Genomic DNA, 17,791 nt, shown 5'->3' on the forward strand with positions numbered 1-17,791 from the left:
ATTGCTACTCAATATACAACATTAATCACCAAATCACCTGAAATTCAAACAAGAGTCAAAAAGGGAGGTGGCACCTACTAAGATCTGCTAAGCTAGCTAGCTTTAGCAGGAGTGTAGCTGTTTTTTTCTTTTTCTTTTTTAATTGAGCGCTGCCTCATTTAATTATGTTGAATAACAAATTTAAACAACCAAAATGTGATTTCATCAAAACTGATATTTGTCATTTACACATAACAGCTAGGGGAAACTCAATAACTAAAGTTAGGTTTAGTTTAAGCAAGCCATAGATATCTCACAAACTATATCTTTAAATTGCAGTAACTAAACATGTGCAGACACACAAATTACACATTTCTATGACACATTTTATATAGTAATTCAGATGTCAGAGGTTATAACTTGATAAAATGTCACGGTTAGGGTAAAAATAAGTGAAATGTTGCTTTCTAGGAAAAGGTTTTGTTTTTTTCAAGGAAAAAGAGAAAAAAGGTTTGCACACACATTCTTCAAGGTTGGAGGTGCTGGAATCGGCAAGATAAACACGTTACCAGAGTGTTTGTGGCATAGAAACCGCATCCTCAAATATATATATATATATATATGTGTATATAAGGATGGAGGATTTTTTCTGAACCTTATGAAACACTGAACGAAACACTGTTGTCAGTTTTAAGAAATATACTGACTAAATATATTTTTGCAGGTTGAGTATTAGGTCACTTGTCGGGAAAACATACTGTGAACAGGTTGGATATGAACACAAATTCAATGTTGCTTTATTTCTGGTGACGACATTATATTCACTGCTCCAAGTGTCCATCTGCTGAGGTTATTAGTCACAAGAGTCACTGTGTGGAGGAGCCTCCTGGGTCTTTCTGTGGTCTGTCTTGCAAGAAAAGTATTGATGTCCCACTTACAAACATTCTAGATACCTTTCTCATTTGATAAAGACACATTTGCGCTAAAGAAAACACAAAAACACCTGCATTCCAAAAGTGCTGCACTTGTGTTTTTATGAATAAAAAAGAGAGGCACTCCTAATACTTTGCACACCTCCATCTTTAGATGGAGAATATGACAGATATTTATTTATTTAGATTTATTGTCAACAGGCAAGTTACTGTAGTTAGCCAGCAGCAGATAGGAAAAAGAAGAGGCTTCACTTAATGTTTCAGTGTACCAAACATACATCATAGCTGCCTGTAATGATGCTGATTGCAACCACTTTCAAATGGAAGTACCCATTTATGTACACACAGCAACCATTGTTTTGTACTTAGCAACTGGCTTTTGCATTCTGTAATGAGGAAAAAACAGTCAGAACATTCTGCTAAAAATCTCCTTAAACAATCATTGGCTCTCTCAACCATACATACCTGTAGACCATTAAAATATAGCTCTCTGTTTGAATCAAATCCATTCCAGGGTTAAAACTTAAGTTTGTTGATATAGATGAGGCAACCAAGGACTTTGTTATGGCAATATTAAATTCCTTGACTGTCTAAGGGGACATTCAGATTCTGCAAAAAACCTGCGACTGCATGACTATGATGATGAAGTTCTGATAATTTAACAGTAAGCCTCACTGACTATACTAACTTAACTAATTAGTCAAAACAAATATATATGGATTTCCACCACCTTAAATCCCTCACACACAAACTAAATGAGCAAGCACATCTAGTTAGTAATGTAAAAACAGCATATCATCATGCTTACCACTTATCCGAAGGTCTGAGCTTTATATGTCGTCAGGCATTGTTCCTTCCTTCTGTCAAAATAATTTGGTCGTACAACCCAAAGTATCCCTGGACGAGTATCAGCTGCTCCTCCATTTTCAGTTTGACCTCTCAACCCGATGTTGCTACCTCCTTGTACAGAAAAGATGAAGCAAGTCCTATGTGATATAGGTGATTGGTTAATTCTTGTCAAATTACCTGTGGTGCACTTGCTGCATTAGAAAAAGTAGAATTTTTCCATCATGATGCGATGTGGACGCGCCCATGAAAACAGACATGCCACAACAAATGCTGTGACAGCGTTGCTTTCAGTTGTGTTTGTTCAGTTTTGTTCAGTGTGGCATAGTTGCAGCATCAATCCAATCAAAATAAGGAATTTGTGTGTGCAAAAGACATCTGAACAGCCCCTAAATCAGTCTGAGTAAGTTTGTCAATTGTAGACTTTTGACCGAACAGCTTTCAGCCTTTTAAAAGTAGGGCATAATGTTTTAAAAAGTGCAAGTAATCTCAGATTATATCTGAACATCATCGCTTTACCTTCTTAGTCACTGTTTAATAATTTGGTCAAATAATCTGCTGGAATATGCAACCAAAATAACAAAACATGTGGCATAGAAAAAAAAAGAACTTTTACTGCCCGCCTTTAAATGATTATCTGCTTAATGGACAGGCTCTTACTTTAAAGCAATCAGCAGCTAAAACTGTTTCTTTGGCAAATATTTAGGGTAATATTTACATTAATCCTGCATTATTTAAAATTCATATAGAATTTATATACACAAAAGCAAGCAGACTAAAAGTAACATTGATGTTACATACATTCAATCTTGTTAGGTCCAGTGTGTAACATTTAGGAGGATCTATTGGCAGAAATGGAACATAATATTAATAGGTATGTTTTTATTAGTGTATAATCCCCTTAAAATAAGAATTGTTGTGTTTTTGTTACCTTAGGCAAATCCCTCCAGCTCAAGTCCGCTGTAAAAAGGAAGAGGTTGTCCAGATACACATCAGAATGGCAGACCACAAATGGATCAGTCCTTTCAGTGGGACTATTAACTGGCTATTTTCTGTCACCCATGGTGGACTGTGTGACCTAAAGCAACGTTCAGCAAAGAGAGAGTGGAATCGCTAATTCATGAAACCCCAGAACTGTACTGTTGTTATTATCTACTGTGTTTAGAGCACTGACATACAGTCAGTGGATAAGCGTAATTAATCATCGTTCTCCAGATACAGTTCTGTTTCAGCAGAAGACCCACCCCCCTCCGTGCATAAGAGCATATACTGTCAATGGTGTGTGTGTGTGCCCTAAAGACATTTTGCCCATGTCTATGATCTGATGTTCTGATCCTTCATATAATTGATGCAGCTCTGCCTGACTATTGGCTCTTCATTTCCTTTACATTCATGCTGAGAGTGGAAGAGGATTGGTGCATCAGATTTCACCAGAATGCAGGAGATTAAGTGTCTGACACTGAAAATTTATTGGGGGCAGACCCCCAGACCCCCAACTTGACTTGTCCCCCATGGCAGGAGGCCCCTGCCAAGGCGTCCTTTATTTTTCCATGCTGAAGGTGGCAACCCCAGTTGTGTTACTACTTGCCTGATATAGGAATTGACAGCTCGTTATAGTCCGCTTCCAGCTCGGTGGACTGGGTGAATGCGGAGGTCTGGACACAGCCAATGCTGTAGCCACTCTAAATTTCAGTGGGATTACAGGTGCATTTGGTAGATAAATCTGTTACTTTTGTCCTTCCAAGAACAGTTAACATTAGCAGGTCAAGCAGCTAAATCAGAATCAGAATCAAAAATACTTTAATAATCCCCGGGGGGAAATTACTTAATCAACCTCTAAAGAAGAGAGTTTCTGGCAGCTGAGAGTTTACTAATTAGGTTAAGTCTGTATTAAAACATTTAGTTTGTTCATCCATGTGTTTCACATAATTGGGTCACAAAATTGCCTTTGTATTATTGACAAAAACTGTTATACATTTAATCATACACAGATCACTTTTTATTGTATTATCTTCATCGCAAAAAAAGAAGTATTCCTTGTCATAGTGAACGCTGGTGGTGTTGGTACTTGCATTACTTTGTAAGGTGTTTGTAGGTTATATGCTGCAGAGGAGATAAACTGGGTGCAACCTTTAAAAATATGCCATGATAGGAGAGGAAAAAGGGTGTTGATATAATTTATTTGGCCATGTTTTGTTAAATAGAAGACAGGCTGTTAGGACATATAATATTGCAGTTTCTCAGCGCAGTCTTCAGAATGCTGACAAAGAAAAAAAGTCTAGTAAATGTGTAATGTGACCTTGTCTATTCTTGGTCTGAGGTAATGAATGAGTTTGCCAAGTGAGTCTCGGAAAGCAATATGAGGAATCAATTATTTTTGTATTTTTCTGTCGTGTAAAACTGACGAGCTGTATAAGACTTGAATTTTCGATTCCTCAGCCTTGATGCTGCTGTTGATACAGTCATAATCAACCACCTTATGAGAACAGCTCAGTTTGCCTGCGCCTCTCTTAGTCAAGGTCAAACAAGCTCTAACTTTGCATTTCAATGTCCGTCTCCCTCTCACACCATCTCCAAACATGAATCATTTCTCAGGATGCATTTGTATGCCTAATAATGTAATTTGAAAGTAATTTCAAACCCCCAAATCTACACCATTATTGATGACTATGTCAAATGACCTGCAGGTACACAAGCACAAAATCTGCACACACACACACACACACACACGTGCCAGTCGATTTTACCAATTCTACCTCATTAATTCAAACAGTCTGACTTTCTAAACATCATAAATCACAGCAAGACTAGCAGCCCAACCCCTCTCACCCTTTCTCTCCCTCCCACTTTTTTTCAACCTTATCTTCCCTTCCATCTCTCTCTCTATGTCATCTATTCCCTCTTCAATCACTCTCTCATTTTCTCTCTCTCCCCCTCGCTTCTTTGGGAGGTCCAGAAAGTTTGTAGTATGCAGTCTAAATAGTGCTCTGATGGATTGGCTGTCTTCCACGGGCCTGAAGATTAGCCCAAGGGCAAACCCACTCCTGTTTCCTGGGTGCCATGCTGAAGATGAATAACTGTTTATTAACCCGATGCAGAGTGACTCCTTCCCCACCTCATTATTGGAAAGAAAAAAGAAAAGGTTGCTCAGGTTGGCCAGTGTGGCACTCGCTCTCTCTCCCTGTCTCCCTGTCTCTGTCACTCTTCCTGTCTCTCTCTCCGTTCCTCTCTTGCTTTCTCCAGCAGATAAACCAGCAGCCTGATGTAATGTGACAGTGTGCGTTTGGTTCTTGTTTGCTCCCTGACAACCCAGGAAATTGGCTTTTCATCTTACAAAAAACTCTGCACTCTGTATATTAGAGGACATTCATCTTATTATGAGGGGCTGAGGGTAATTGGAGGTTTATGCATCCATTTAATGGCAACGTATTGAGGGCCAGATCTACGAAGGCTTTTGTGGCGTTTCAGTCGCAGATGTGACGCGTTTGGCCCCAAACACACGTGTTATTCGTACAAAACAAGTACACTCAGTTGGAGTTGCAGTTTAAATGTCATTTTAGCAAGCGTTTGCACCTTTCTCCTTATTGTTAATTTGCATTTGAGGAAGGATTGTGCAAATGATCTGTGGAAAAACAGTATGTTAACAGAGGCTTATTATGGAATTTATTAAAGCTCCAGTGTGTAACATTTAGGATGATTTATTGACAGAAATAAAATATAATATTCATAAGTATGTTTTTATTCGTGTATAATCACCTCAATATATATATAATTGTTGTATTTCCCTAACCTTAGAGTGAGATGTGAGATTAATCTACAGAGAAAGCAGGTCCTCTTCCAGGGAGGTGGCCATCTTGAGCTACAATGTTTCTACAGAAGCCCAGAAAGGACAAACTAAAAACTGGCTCTAGATAGGGCTTTCTGCATTTTTCACGGGGTTTGTCGCCACCAAAGTTTCTCCTACACGCCTGGAAGGTCAAGTAGTATTCATATGTTGGCAATCTGCAACTTCACCGCTAGATGCCCTTCAATCCTACACACTGGTCCATTAAGGTCAGTTATGCTTGGAATATGCTTTTGAAAAGTGGGCATAAAAATAGCAACAAAAAAGTTTGTTTTCAATTCAGTGACAAAGTGAGCAAACCACAAACATATCTAGAGATCTGCCATAGTCAGGACCACTTAAGTTTCGTCTGAGATGAGTCCAAATCAGAGCAGTTTCAGTCAAGAGTCAAGATCAAGAAGATCTACAGTAAAAGGTGGATGAGTCTCAGTCAACACTGAGCTTAAGACAAAACAGTTCTTGTTCAATATAAGTTTCTGGTAAACTCCCATAATGTTTGAAGCTAAACTTCTGTAAAAGGTGCCAACACTAAGAGCAGGTGCAAATGGGTGCCATTTAAAATAAAAAAACAACTTTAAGCCACTGATCCACAAAACGTCTGTCCATGTTCATGCGTCATACTGTCTAACTACTCTTCATAGTGAGAGTTCAGTATTTGTTGAAATGTGTTAATTCAACTTTATGGCCTGTAAAATGAAACACAATTCAACAGCACCACAAACTACAGCCTGTGAAATGACTACATTAGTTTTAGTTAGGTAGACCTAATAAACAGGTAATCAGTACTGTCCTTGAGGCAAAAGAAAAGTTTGAAATGTGATAGGATTGGAAACAATGTGCATTTGCCCCGTCTTCAAGAAATTAAGTTCATACAACTAATTTGCAACAGCCAATAAGTTTTGAGGGAAACATAATGCCGAATTACGTTTTCTATTAACAGAATAAGGAAATGTAGTTAATTTGTTTTCAACCAAAATAGGCAATACTATCCACTCCTAGAGACTACAGCACTATGCAAAAGTAAGCAGTGACTTCAGATTTTATGAACATTTAAGTGAAATCATGATCTTTCCCTAACCTTAACTAAAGTGCTGTGTTGCAGGAGCGTGGGCATGGACCCTGGACTGTGGTGTTACAGTCAACGGCCAACCACCTCCTTGTGACTCCATCGCGTTACATAATTGCACTGTTTTATTCACTCAAACAAACATTGTGTCTGAACATAATCCAGGCAGATATTACATCGTTACCACAATGTAATTATGAAAAAAATTAAGTAATATACAAATTTAATTTTCAGGAGACAGGGTTAGCTTAGCAATGTTTGCTAAAGTTTAAAGTTATATCTCTGAAAAATGTGCATTGCTGTATGGAAATGAAAGATGAGTGACAGCAGAGCAGTCTGCAAGTGAGACCAGTGGCTGATTTGGGGATTATGTCTTAATTATACTTGAATTTGAACCTTGAAGTTTAATAAACAGTGAATTCACTACATGTTAGAAACTGATTCGACTTTTTACAATGAGCATTTAGCTGAATTTCCCTAGTGAAACATCCATTATAACAATACACACTGGCCTTGTGCCTGGACTGGGTTTTCACAAGTCAAGAATATACTCATCAATGTGTTATTTCATAGTACACATGTTATTACAGTTAGAGTTGAAAGCAGAAAAAGGATCCCAAATAGATAAACCACTTTGTTTTTACTTAAGCAAGCTGAGCACAGAAGAACTGCTGAAAATGACATACAAGGTTTACTGACTTTCAGTGAGAAATTAGTGAAGGAAATGTAGAATCATATCAAGTATCATCCTGGTAAGTTTTCAGCTCTCGAGAGTATCATCACTGGCCTGCAGAAACCTTGTAACTCCAGTCACCGTGGTAACTGGCATCTGACATTGGACCCACGTGGGGGAAAAAACTGTTTCATTGACCTGAGACTAAACCAAACCATTGAAAACATTTTTAAAACCAAAATATAATCAACCATGACTTACTGAGAGTTTGTATAAGTGGAGAGAAAAGGGTTTTGCAGAACAATTACAGTATGCAAGTACCGTTGTGCACTGTGAATAGTGGCTCAAAGTTTCACAACACCAAATCAAAACAAGTAACTGCAGAAATAGTGTGACTGGCATTTACATGGAAAAGCTACATTACCACTGGAGAATGTTTCTGTTGTTCTGTCTTGGTAGAAATATTGAAATATAAAAAGCAATACAGCCTTCGCTGGGAAATCAAACACAGAAACTAAATGTGCTTCTTATCTTAACATTGACTCTCCATATAAGGCATGAGTTTGTTTTCTTATAAACATTTTTTTGGTCTTTGCACTCGGTTATCTAAAAAGCAATGTGCACTTGTCCACACCTGGGGTTAGATGGAGCATTATTTACAGCGCTGTATCCGCAGACCTTTTTGTTACCACATCAGAAGATTTCTTTATGATTTTCAGCTCAGAGAAAAAAATAACTCAACATTTAAGGTATTTTGCCATTCAGTTTGCCAATGTGTTCACCTTCTTTTGGTATAGACACACCACCAAGGACAGAACATCACTAACAGGCTTCTCACTCCGATGTTAAGCATAGATACTTACAAGTTTTCAAATGCCAGATAAAATGGAGGGGATTAAAAAGAAATATTCAAAGACAGTAACAGGGTTCAGGATTATCAAATTTTAAACTGTTAAGCATAACATAACAACTCATTCACCACATATATAATATTATCCCATTTTCCCTTCCCACGAGATTGTTCTGTAGCCAAAGAAAATAGGGTTAGAAAAGAGGAAATCCTCTTCCATTAACTCATTTTTGAAGACCCCTTACGAGTTCCTCTTTACATATCAAAATCGCCTTTATCTTTGCAAGGCAAAGGTCTAAAGTATACTTAGTGACATCGGCTCTCTAAGGTTCCAGATCACAAAACCTGTCGGTCTAAGAGTTTTTTAGCTTCATCCAGTCGAACAGTTTGCCAAAAGCAGGGCAGTAATAGCAAAAGTAAGCCTCCAGGCTAGTACAGTAGCCTCTGAAAGAAAGTCCAAGTATCAGCTGTTCTCCCAAAAGTCCACAACGTATTGTTCGTCAAAGGACTTGGGTAGCAATTTATGATAAAAATGTGACACCAGAAAACTAGCCAAGAGTGGCCGTAAGAAAAGCCCAGCAGTCAGCCTTTAGAGTTGGATGTTCTATTAATCCAGACAATTTAGGTCCCAGAGGCCAGTTTACTGTAGTAGGACCTCCTCCACTAAGTCTAGGGCTGTCCCTGAAGCACTTTCTATGTGTAGTATCACTCCTGAACCTGACTTGTGTGCTAAGCTAGCTAGCTGCACAGCTGGGCCAGCTCAGGTTCAGGAGAAGCATTGGGAAGCTTGGAGTTGAAGATCTGCAGAGAGTCCTTGATGCGTGCCACCTCTCCAGCCGACAGCTTGAGCCGGTGGCGCAACAGACAAGAAAACAGGTCAAGTGGCTGCGGTGCTGGTGGAGACAGCCGGTTAATCCGGTCTCTCATCTCCAACAACATCAGAAACGCAGCATCCTGTGTACCCTGCGTGTAGGGGTAGTCCAGCTGGAGAATCAGATCCTTGATGCCCTCAGGGTCAAAGTGCATGCTGTATCCAAACACTTTCAGTGTGTTGATCTTCATATACCCCAGGTTTGACGTGTGGTCATCCAAGTCCAACGGTTCATAGAAGAGAGTCTCATTCACTGTTGGATCATCTGTGACGATGCGACTTCGCAGGTAGATGTGCACTGTTTCAAAGAAAGACTTCCATTTGTTGCCCAGAGACAGTGTCCAGTTGTAACACTGTGCCGTGACGACAGTGTCCAGTCGAGTTCTCTCCCAGTCAGGGAATTCAGGCTGGTTAACCGGCATGAACCAGCTTTCGGAGTGACTTCCTCCAAAAGGATTCACATAAATCGCAGGCACAGGCTCCAGTGTTGAATTCTTAGTCGAGCATATCTGGAAAGAAATGCCCATCAGCATGTGGATGAGATTGGACTTGTTTTTGTTACTCTTGAGTGTCAGCAACATCCTCTTTCTCCAGGCAGGATTGAACCAACTTCCCAGGCGGACGTCGTTGCTGATGTAGATGGCGTGGACCTCTATTCTGCTGTCCAGTCGCTGAAGCAGGTACTTCACCTAAAGACGGATTAATAAACTGTGAGATCATATTCACATAATATATATACATGTATGCCCTCCAGTCTGTAACACAGACTTTCTGATGGCCCTGACAACGTCAACTTTCTAAAAAAGCTATTTTACAACTTTTTTTTTTACTGGCTACTCCTCGTAAATTGTAAGCTGGCCTACTCAGTAAAGTGACCTATTAATGTACATCATATTTTAAAACAAAGAATGCAACTTGATCAAAATGGAATTGATTATAAAAAGGCACACAGAATCAGATTCAGAAGAAGAAGACATTTTTTTTCTTTAAATGTCCGTATTAATTTGCTGCTACCTACCTTTGTAAGAAGCTTTTATTATTAGATTGTGTGCATAACTTTGCATGTTTAGTATGCATGTTTAGTATACTGAGTTTGAGACAGGGTGAAATACTGAAAGAGATAAATAAATATATTTAATTTACATTCTCACTTACTTATTAAAGGGTCAACTTATGATGCCATGTTTGTTTCTATCAGGGATAGTAGAATTTGTTGCTGCACTGTAGCATCTATGTAGACTTACAATACAAGCATTTAGTTTGTCATTTTATGGTGTATTTTCATGTGCTATAACTATTGTTATCAGAGGTAAGTATCAATGTTCTTTTGTTTTTGTTTTTTGTCATAGAGTTTAGTGTAGAGTGTAAAGGCAATGTACTATCTTGTCCAAAGATGAATACAAATATAAGAAGCTCTAAGAACCTCAGCATCAGGCATGTCCAAGTCCAAGTTCAGATAGTGGTCCAGGGATGCAGCAATGCTTGGCCGGCAGGATCCAAGATGCAGAAGGTTGCCATGGTGGCAGGCTCCGCAGCGGGTTGCGTTGTCAGTGGCACAAGAGGAGCAGGAGGTGGATGAGGTGCCCACAATGCAGGGAATGACTCCCTGGCAGGTGGGCTGCTCCACAGGACAGATACAGCTCCTCACCTCTTCTGAGAATGAGCCTAGCACTCCATGCTCATTGCAGTAGAGCAGAGACTGGGCCTTGCTCAACCAAAACCCAACAGGCCTGTAGAAGAGAAAGAGAAAAACACAATGATGCAGTTGGGAGTAGAGTATAGTATATTCCAACACAGAACACAGAGTAGGAAACTGTAAGTAATTTGAGCAGAATTTTTTGTTGAAAGTCTGTTTCACTTCTGACCACACTCAACATCCCTGATGGTTGGGTATTGCTTGGTCCTTGGTGTACATAGGGACATGTTGTTGGTTTTACATTTGTATTTGTTTATGAATTAAACAAAGAAGTTGTTAATAAGGGACTTTATTTTGAGCTGTTTCCCCCTAGTCTTTATGCAAAGTTAGGCTAATCACCTCTTGGCTACAGCTCTATATGACCTTTGATCATTTGAGTTTTCGAAGAAAAGCAAATAAATAGAAAATAATTTGAGAGGGAATACCAACTGAGCAGGGCGACCAAAAAGAGACATTCTTAGTAAGCAATTGGCATTCTACAAACATGAATGCTTTGTGGCAAAAAAAATAAGAGCAGGGACCTGGAAGTGGCCCTGAGCAGACGGGAGAAAGAGCTAATGGAGAGAGTCCATGTCCTTGGAGCTGGAGTTTCTCCACCTCCAGCTCAAGAAGGAGAAGGACAAAAGCCATCTGGAAAGAAATGTGTTCATTGGAAAAAATCTAAGGGGCAGTTTGCCTAAAAAGATGAAGTCATTCTCAAAGAGAAGGTGCACTGACCTTCAGGAACAACTGGAACAGGCAAACAAAGAGCTAGATACCTCCCCACCACCGATTATTGTATATCCATCAATGTAGCCTTGGACAAGCTTTGTGACATAGTCAAGGTGTACAAGAAGAACCTGGAGCTAAAGGATAAGCTTGTCACCGTGACCAGACAACTGATCATCCAGCGCAGACAAACTGGAGAGGAAGGACCACATAACAGATGAAAAGTAGAAGAAGCATGAGGAGTTGAAGCACAGTATATCACGGCTGCTACCTCCAGAGACATTATACTTGATCCCCAAGTGCCAGTTGGTAATCAGAGAGCAAAATAAAAAGATCAAGGCGTTAACAGGACAGGAACTGGATCCAAGTAACAGCTGAGGAGTAGAAGAGTGATTATCTGAAATCAGCTGGCGAGGAAGCAGCCAGGAAAAAAGTTGTACCTGAATAAGAGAATGCAGGAACTGGATTTAAGGTAGGCCTTCAAGAAGAATGAAATCAAGTAGCTGACTGAAGACAAATCATGTCCCACCTAGCTCCAAATCATTGCACATGCAGTCAAGAGAAAACAGGGTCACACCAAACCCTAAAATCAAATCTGGTCCGGCTCCCAACCATCTCCAATAAGTTCTAGCTGACGTCGGAAGTTAAATCTATTCACACCTGGACACCTTTCCGAAATGCTCACATTAAATCAGTTATAAGTCAAAAGGCAAATCAGGTCATACCGTTCTTAAACCCATCTCCAGCAAGTATCTCCAGGTACAGTCTGCAGAATGTCAGCCAAACATTGTGACTGTAACAGGCTATGACCAAGACCAAGTTTCTTAAGAGGTGGTGGGAGGAATTCTTCCTGTGATGTATTAAAAAGACCTCAATAAGAAACTGCAAAATAGCAATCTATGGGCAGCTTTGAAAATCATTAATTGTAGTAAGTAATGAATAAAAAACAACAACATGAAAATTAATGAACAATGAATAATAAACCTGGGAAATGTAGTAGTATATCAATATATTAATATATATGTTATATGATAAGAAAATCATGCAAGGAAGTACTGGCAGTGGGACTAGCTGTTACATAGTGACAAGAAAAGACAATTACAAATAACATTGGCGGCTCATAAAGAGGTTAGCGAACAGGTAACTAGCATATATCAGAACTGGAAAGTATTTCTTATTCGAAAGAAGAGCAGAGATTCGTTCTAATGTGAAACACGGTGATAGACCTATGATTAATCCAATCACCAGTTATTTTGAAAATGCCCAGCAACAAGGTGATGGCAGCTTCCTGTGGGATTTCCCTCACTGTCACTGTTATTGACTGTACATACAGTATATTACATTTGTAATAGTCTGCAGTGTTAAGGGATGTGCTGCAGGAAGCTGTCCAAACAGACTGTTATCTTCTAGGCTACTCAATATTTTCTGTACATCACTGTAAAGTGTTAGTGTTTGTTTTTTTGTTAGTAAGTTGTGTCATCCTTCCCATATTTTACATCTCTCCTGTTTTAAAAATATTCTCCGAAGTATAAATTGAGTTAAAAATAAAAAAAAACTTGGATAGGTGGCTCAAATGAGGACGTCCCTAGATTACACTGGTGTTTACACAACATGAATCCCAATTTTCATAGCTGAAAATCTAATTCTAGTCTATATTGTTTATAAATGGGATTATTTATCTATTTTGACACCTTTTTCTTTTAGGAGGTGGGTGTTTGGTATGACAGTGACGATGAAAAGGCAGACATACATAAATTACCATCCACTTTGGTGGGTGCGCTAACAATAGAAACAAGTTCGGACTGAAAATTGGCTCTGCAGAGATTCTTTCCCCAGGCTAAGGAAATCACACACAACATTGCCCAAATGCTCCGGCAATTCCTTCCCCTCAGGCCTTTGTAAATAGACAAAAATGAATGATGATAAAACAAATGGATTTGTGCAGAAGAAATAGGGAGCTTTTGCAGCTGAGCAGCCCCTGATAACTTGTTGTTGCTGGTACGAACTGGGTTAAGACTCTGGAGTGACAGGGTTGAGACAGAGAGAGAGAGAGAGCAAGGCGACACAAAGGTGACTGAGGGAGAGAAATAAAGACAGAAAGCGAGGGAAAGTGCGAGCGGAGGGAGAGTGATGGGTAGAGGGAAAGGACTGTCAGTGAAATTAAAGTCCTCTGTAAACAAGTGCAGAGCTGTCAGACTGGGAGAGGACTTGATTACAGCATGCCACAATACCACGTACCCTACCCCACAAAGGACCCCACCACCGGTAACTAGACCCTTCATCTCTCTCACACTTTCCCTTTCTTAGTTTCCATCCCGTCATCACATCTCTTTTCCGTCTTCCACCTTCTCGTACTACCTTTCCTTCCTCTTTGTCTTTATTTCTCCTGCATTTTCTCTTTCTGACTGTACACATCTCTTTTACTCAGCTTCCCTCCCTATCTTAACACCTGCTTTTTACAAGCCTGTCTTCATTTTCCCCTTCCGCACGGCAACAAAACTGCCACGTAATGACAGCTGAGTGAAGCTCTCGATGGTACTTTGCTCAGAAGTCAACCACAGGTGTAGAATTCACTCAGGCAAAGGGAGTCAGTTAGCCTGTCAAATTATTAGTAGACGGTGGTTTCAACAACAGTGATGCTCTTTTCTTTGTCTGTTCAGCTGAGGAGGCAGAGGGTGCTCATAAGTAGGTATATTTCCACATTTAAGTGCATTATGCAGAGTATGCTTAGAAATTACATCCATATTGGACAATTCTGCACCTCAAGATTTATATCCAGCATTCAGTGCCAATATAGGAAGTAGTGTGCTTGCAACAAGTCATAACGACACATTATGGCAGTGGTTCCCAACCTAGAGGTCACGATCCCACTAGGGGTTTTAAGGGGTGTCAGAAAACCTCAAAATGCAAATTTTACACAAACTTCCTGCAGTCAGTTGACTGTCAGGGGTTTACTCAGTTATAGAAAATGGGTCCTAAAGGAAAAAAGGTAGGGAACCACTAATGCCATTTGTCCATGGCCTTTAGACACACATAAATGTGTTTCGTTCTGACACCCCAGCATGATTTTATTTGAAAAATAAATCTGTTTCATGATTTGTTAATGCGATGGTTAAGGTTTGATAAGGTTTAAACACAATTAGCTGTCTAGGTTTAGGGAAAGGTTAAGAAATCATGGTTTTGGTTGCACTAAGTATTTAGTTAAGTTACCATGGGCCTTCGTCATCATGGTTACAATCAGAAATACATCCAGGATGATTGCGATTCTGCTTCAAAAGCAATGTTGACTGTTGGAAACAGAAAACAAACAGCACTCTCAAATGTTAAAGTCAGATGTTTCATTGACTCATCCACTGACCTCCTCACAAGCACTCTGTCTCTGTGTCTATTAAAACTTGAAAGGTAGTTTATTGGTTATATGGTTGGGAGGACGGTCTCTCTGCATGTTATGCAGCAAGGCCAAAACTAAGAGTTAAATTGTGCTAAAAATGTTCTCTCATGAAGTGTTGTCTGACCATGTTGGGAAGCAAATTTGCTCATAGTTAAACGGCCACACTGAAAGACAGTGTGAAAAGTAGGTCGCCATAGAGAGGGAAGAGATGTGATGTTGTTTAATATTGGGCTAACATTTCCAGCTTTGTCTTCTAGTTTCTCCTGTAAAAGATGTATTGCTGCATTCAGCTGCAAACACAAAAAGTGAAATCAATAGAGCATGCACACCAGTGACTACTGCCTGCTGAGCCAGCTAACATGTGGTTTAGCCCTCTACGAACTTGAATGGAGAGAACATAATTATAATGTGCGGCTCTTCTAGACTTTTCAAATGTTATTCCACCGAATGGCTCAAATTCTGATGGTGAAACAAGTCTATAAAAGAAATAAAATGGAAAAAACATTTGGACCACTGTGCATCACATGAGTTGTAATTACACGGTTGGGCCACTACGTCAAATTTTCTTCAAAACCTAGTGCACTTCCTAGGGGCTTTGTCCAAATACATTAAGATGTTAAGGACAAAAACACCAAGTGTGTATTTTGGGGGAAAAAAGGGCCTTCGGAGCAGTGGGCTTTTGTTTCTGGGATAGCGGGCTGTCGGACAAATGGGCTTTCAATCCAATAGGACATTTTTTAGGCTATTGGGGTTTTAGAATAATGGACCGTCGGAACAATGGGTAGTCCCTGAGGATGCAATAAAGGCTGATAGAAATGTTGCATTGTCTATTTCTGCTTCTACTACAGACAAAGCATTCATATCATGCTGCCACACACTTTCACATGGGGGATATGTGATGGCAACATCCTTGGTTCAAGTTTATATGGGGGCCATTGTTGCCTGTCACTCCCCTCTCTATGATCATAGCAACTGATGAAACACACCACAGGGTGTTATTAATTAAATAGAACCAAACAAACACACACCCACAAATTGCAGTCCCTAACTTCTGCTCATCAGTTTCCTGTTTTTCAAGTCACGAAAGGTACCAGGCTTCATCAGGCAAAAAAACACGTGGATCATTGGTCGAGCTTTATTCCGCACTGCACAATATTACTGCTAAGTCTGATTTTGTCTGTATCTGCCCACTGTCTGTGCATATCTGATGAATGTATTCATATTAATTTACACGCCTAGGGGAAAGACCAAAACTAGACACTAGATTTGTTAGGCTACACTTATGTAAAAGCTTTCAGCAACTGCTTGAGTCATTAAAGCATTAAAGTATCAAAGCAGATTTTGCTTATGTAAAATGCTGATGATTTAATTGCTTTTGCATGCAGTTGTTGCTAGGCCACATTATTGACACTCCATCTGGGAGTCTTGTGGGTCATTGATACAGATGATCTATTCAGTACAGGCTACATCTATATATATATGTGAGTATGTGAGAGATATGAGTGGGCTACCTCTCTCGGGGCAGACTGATGCGAGGCTGTTTGGGGCAGCGTTTGCTCAGGGTGAACAGCTTCCTGACGATCTTCTGGGCTTTGCCCAGGACCAGGGCAGTGCTGGACTCCATCTGGGCGTAGCGCTTTTGGAGGGACAAGTCAGCCGACCAAAACTTGGCGATCATGGACACATTCAAGAACCGGTCAGCGGGCAAGCGCTTCAGGAAGGCTTTGAATTCATCTGCAGGGAGTTTAACAGAAACAGGAAGGGGGCAGAAGAGGGGAAAGGGGAAGGTGGAGAAAAGAAAATTGAACAAAATTAGACCCTCTGAAGTAATTTATATGTTAACAATATCATTTTGAAGCATTGCAAACCTATTCACCACAGTCTATTTTATCCCTAGTGGCATGCATAGATAATGACTGAGGAGCTGAGGGAGTTCCATGTGTCATTAGAATACGAAAAAAGCTGTTATGTTCTAATGAACTGCCATTACAGAGTAAACACCTGTGCTTCAATCTGCAGTTATACTCATTCACCTCACTATTAGAAGCCCAGGGTATTCACAGTGGCATCATTTGCAAGATTGTCATTTTGAAACACTACTTATCTGACGATTGAAGGCATGGTGTCACATACAGATGGGCATTTTCATTTATATCATAATTCTTTCTTTAGAAGCCCAAAAGAAAAAATCCATAATCACAAACTGAATAGACCAATAAAAGCCTGTGGTAAAATGGTGAGAGGTTCTCTCCTATCTCGATTGTGTTCCCTGCTAAAATGCAAATGCCCCAAAAATGGTTATGGATGCAATTCATAGCAAATTCGGCAGCTGTCGCAGCCAGTGTGTGTCAAAACCAAACAATGGAAAAAGCAATATAAATCAATATTTGAATTCAGCAGTTAAAGGACTATAATTTCACATAAACCTAACATCACCTCTGCTGCCTCCAAAAACATGTCAGTGAAAACCATTAAAGCTTCCGAACCATGTTATTTATAATGACAGTAAGCATGGACATAAAATGCAGTAAAAATCAATACAAATGCTGAAATCAAACTGTTGAAACACAGGTTTTTGAATTGTAGAGCCCTAGATGGCAGCTCTCCACAGGTTAGAGCCAGAAACATCTCCAATAATTGATCACACACTTTGGCAAATGTCCACGTAGATTAGATTAGATTTAGGCTTTATTGTCTCAGAGAGAGACTGAAGACTGAGGCAAGCTCTCCTCCATTTCAAGGTCTTGTATCTCCGTCCATTTGGCAGTAATGTCAAGAGATGATTGAGGGAGAGATCAGTGTCGTTTGCTTTAGTGAGTGCTATGTGAGTGATGGCTCAGTCATTCATGGAGAGTTTGGGAGGGGGGAGGCGGTGGACTTTAGAAGCAGTATGTGTGATGCTAGGAAGTTGTTGGAGATGGTCAACATGGTGAAT

The 17,791-nt window shown here is 39.8% G+C and overlaps 1 protein-coding gene across 1 annotated transcript in view; it reads right to left on the reverse strand.

Annotated features, from left to right (window-relative positions):
- Nucleotides 1-5,475: 5,475 nt before the first annotated feature.
- The window catches only part of brinp2 (bone morphogenetic protein/retinoic acid inducible neural-specific 2), a gene marked incomplete at its 5' end in the record, with an annotated part of 97,383 nt that continues 85,067 nt past the window's right edge, over nucleotides 5,476-17,791 (reverse strand). The window contains 3 exon segments of the mRNA XM_035671200.1: nucleotides 5,476-9,750; nucleotides 10,485-10,791; nucleotides 16,368-16,590. Coding sequence (XP_035527093.1) covers nucleotides 8,929-9,750; nucleotides 10,485-10,791; nucleotides 16,368-16,590 — 1,352 coding nt within the window.

The sequence above is a fragment of the Morone saxatilis genome, unplaced genomic scaffold (genome assembly GCF_004916995.1).
Source record: "Morone saxatilis isolate NCDOM2014 unplaced genomic scaffold, NCSU_SB_2.0 Contig23, whole genome shotgun sequence".
Classification (NCBI taxonomy): domain Eukaryota; kingdom Metazoa; phylum Chordata; class Actinopteri; family Moronidae; genus Morone; species Morone saxatilis.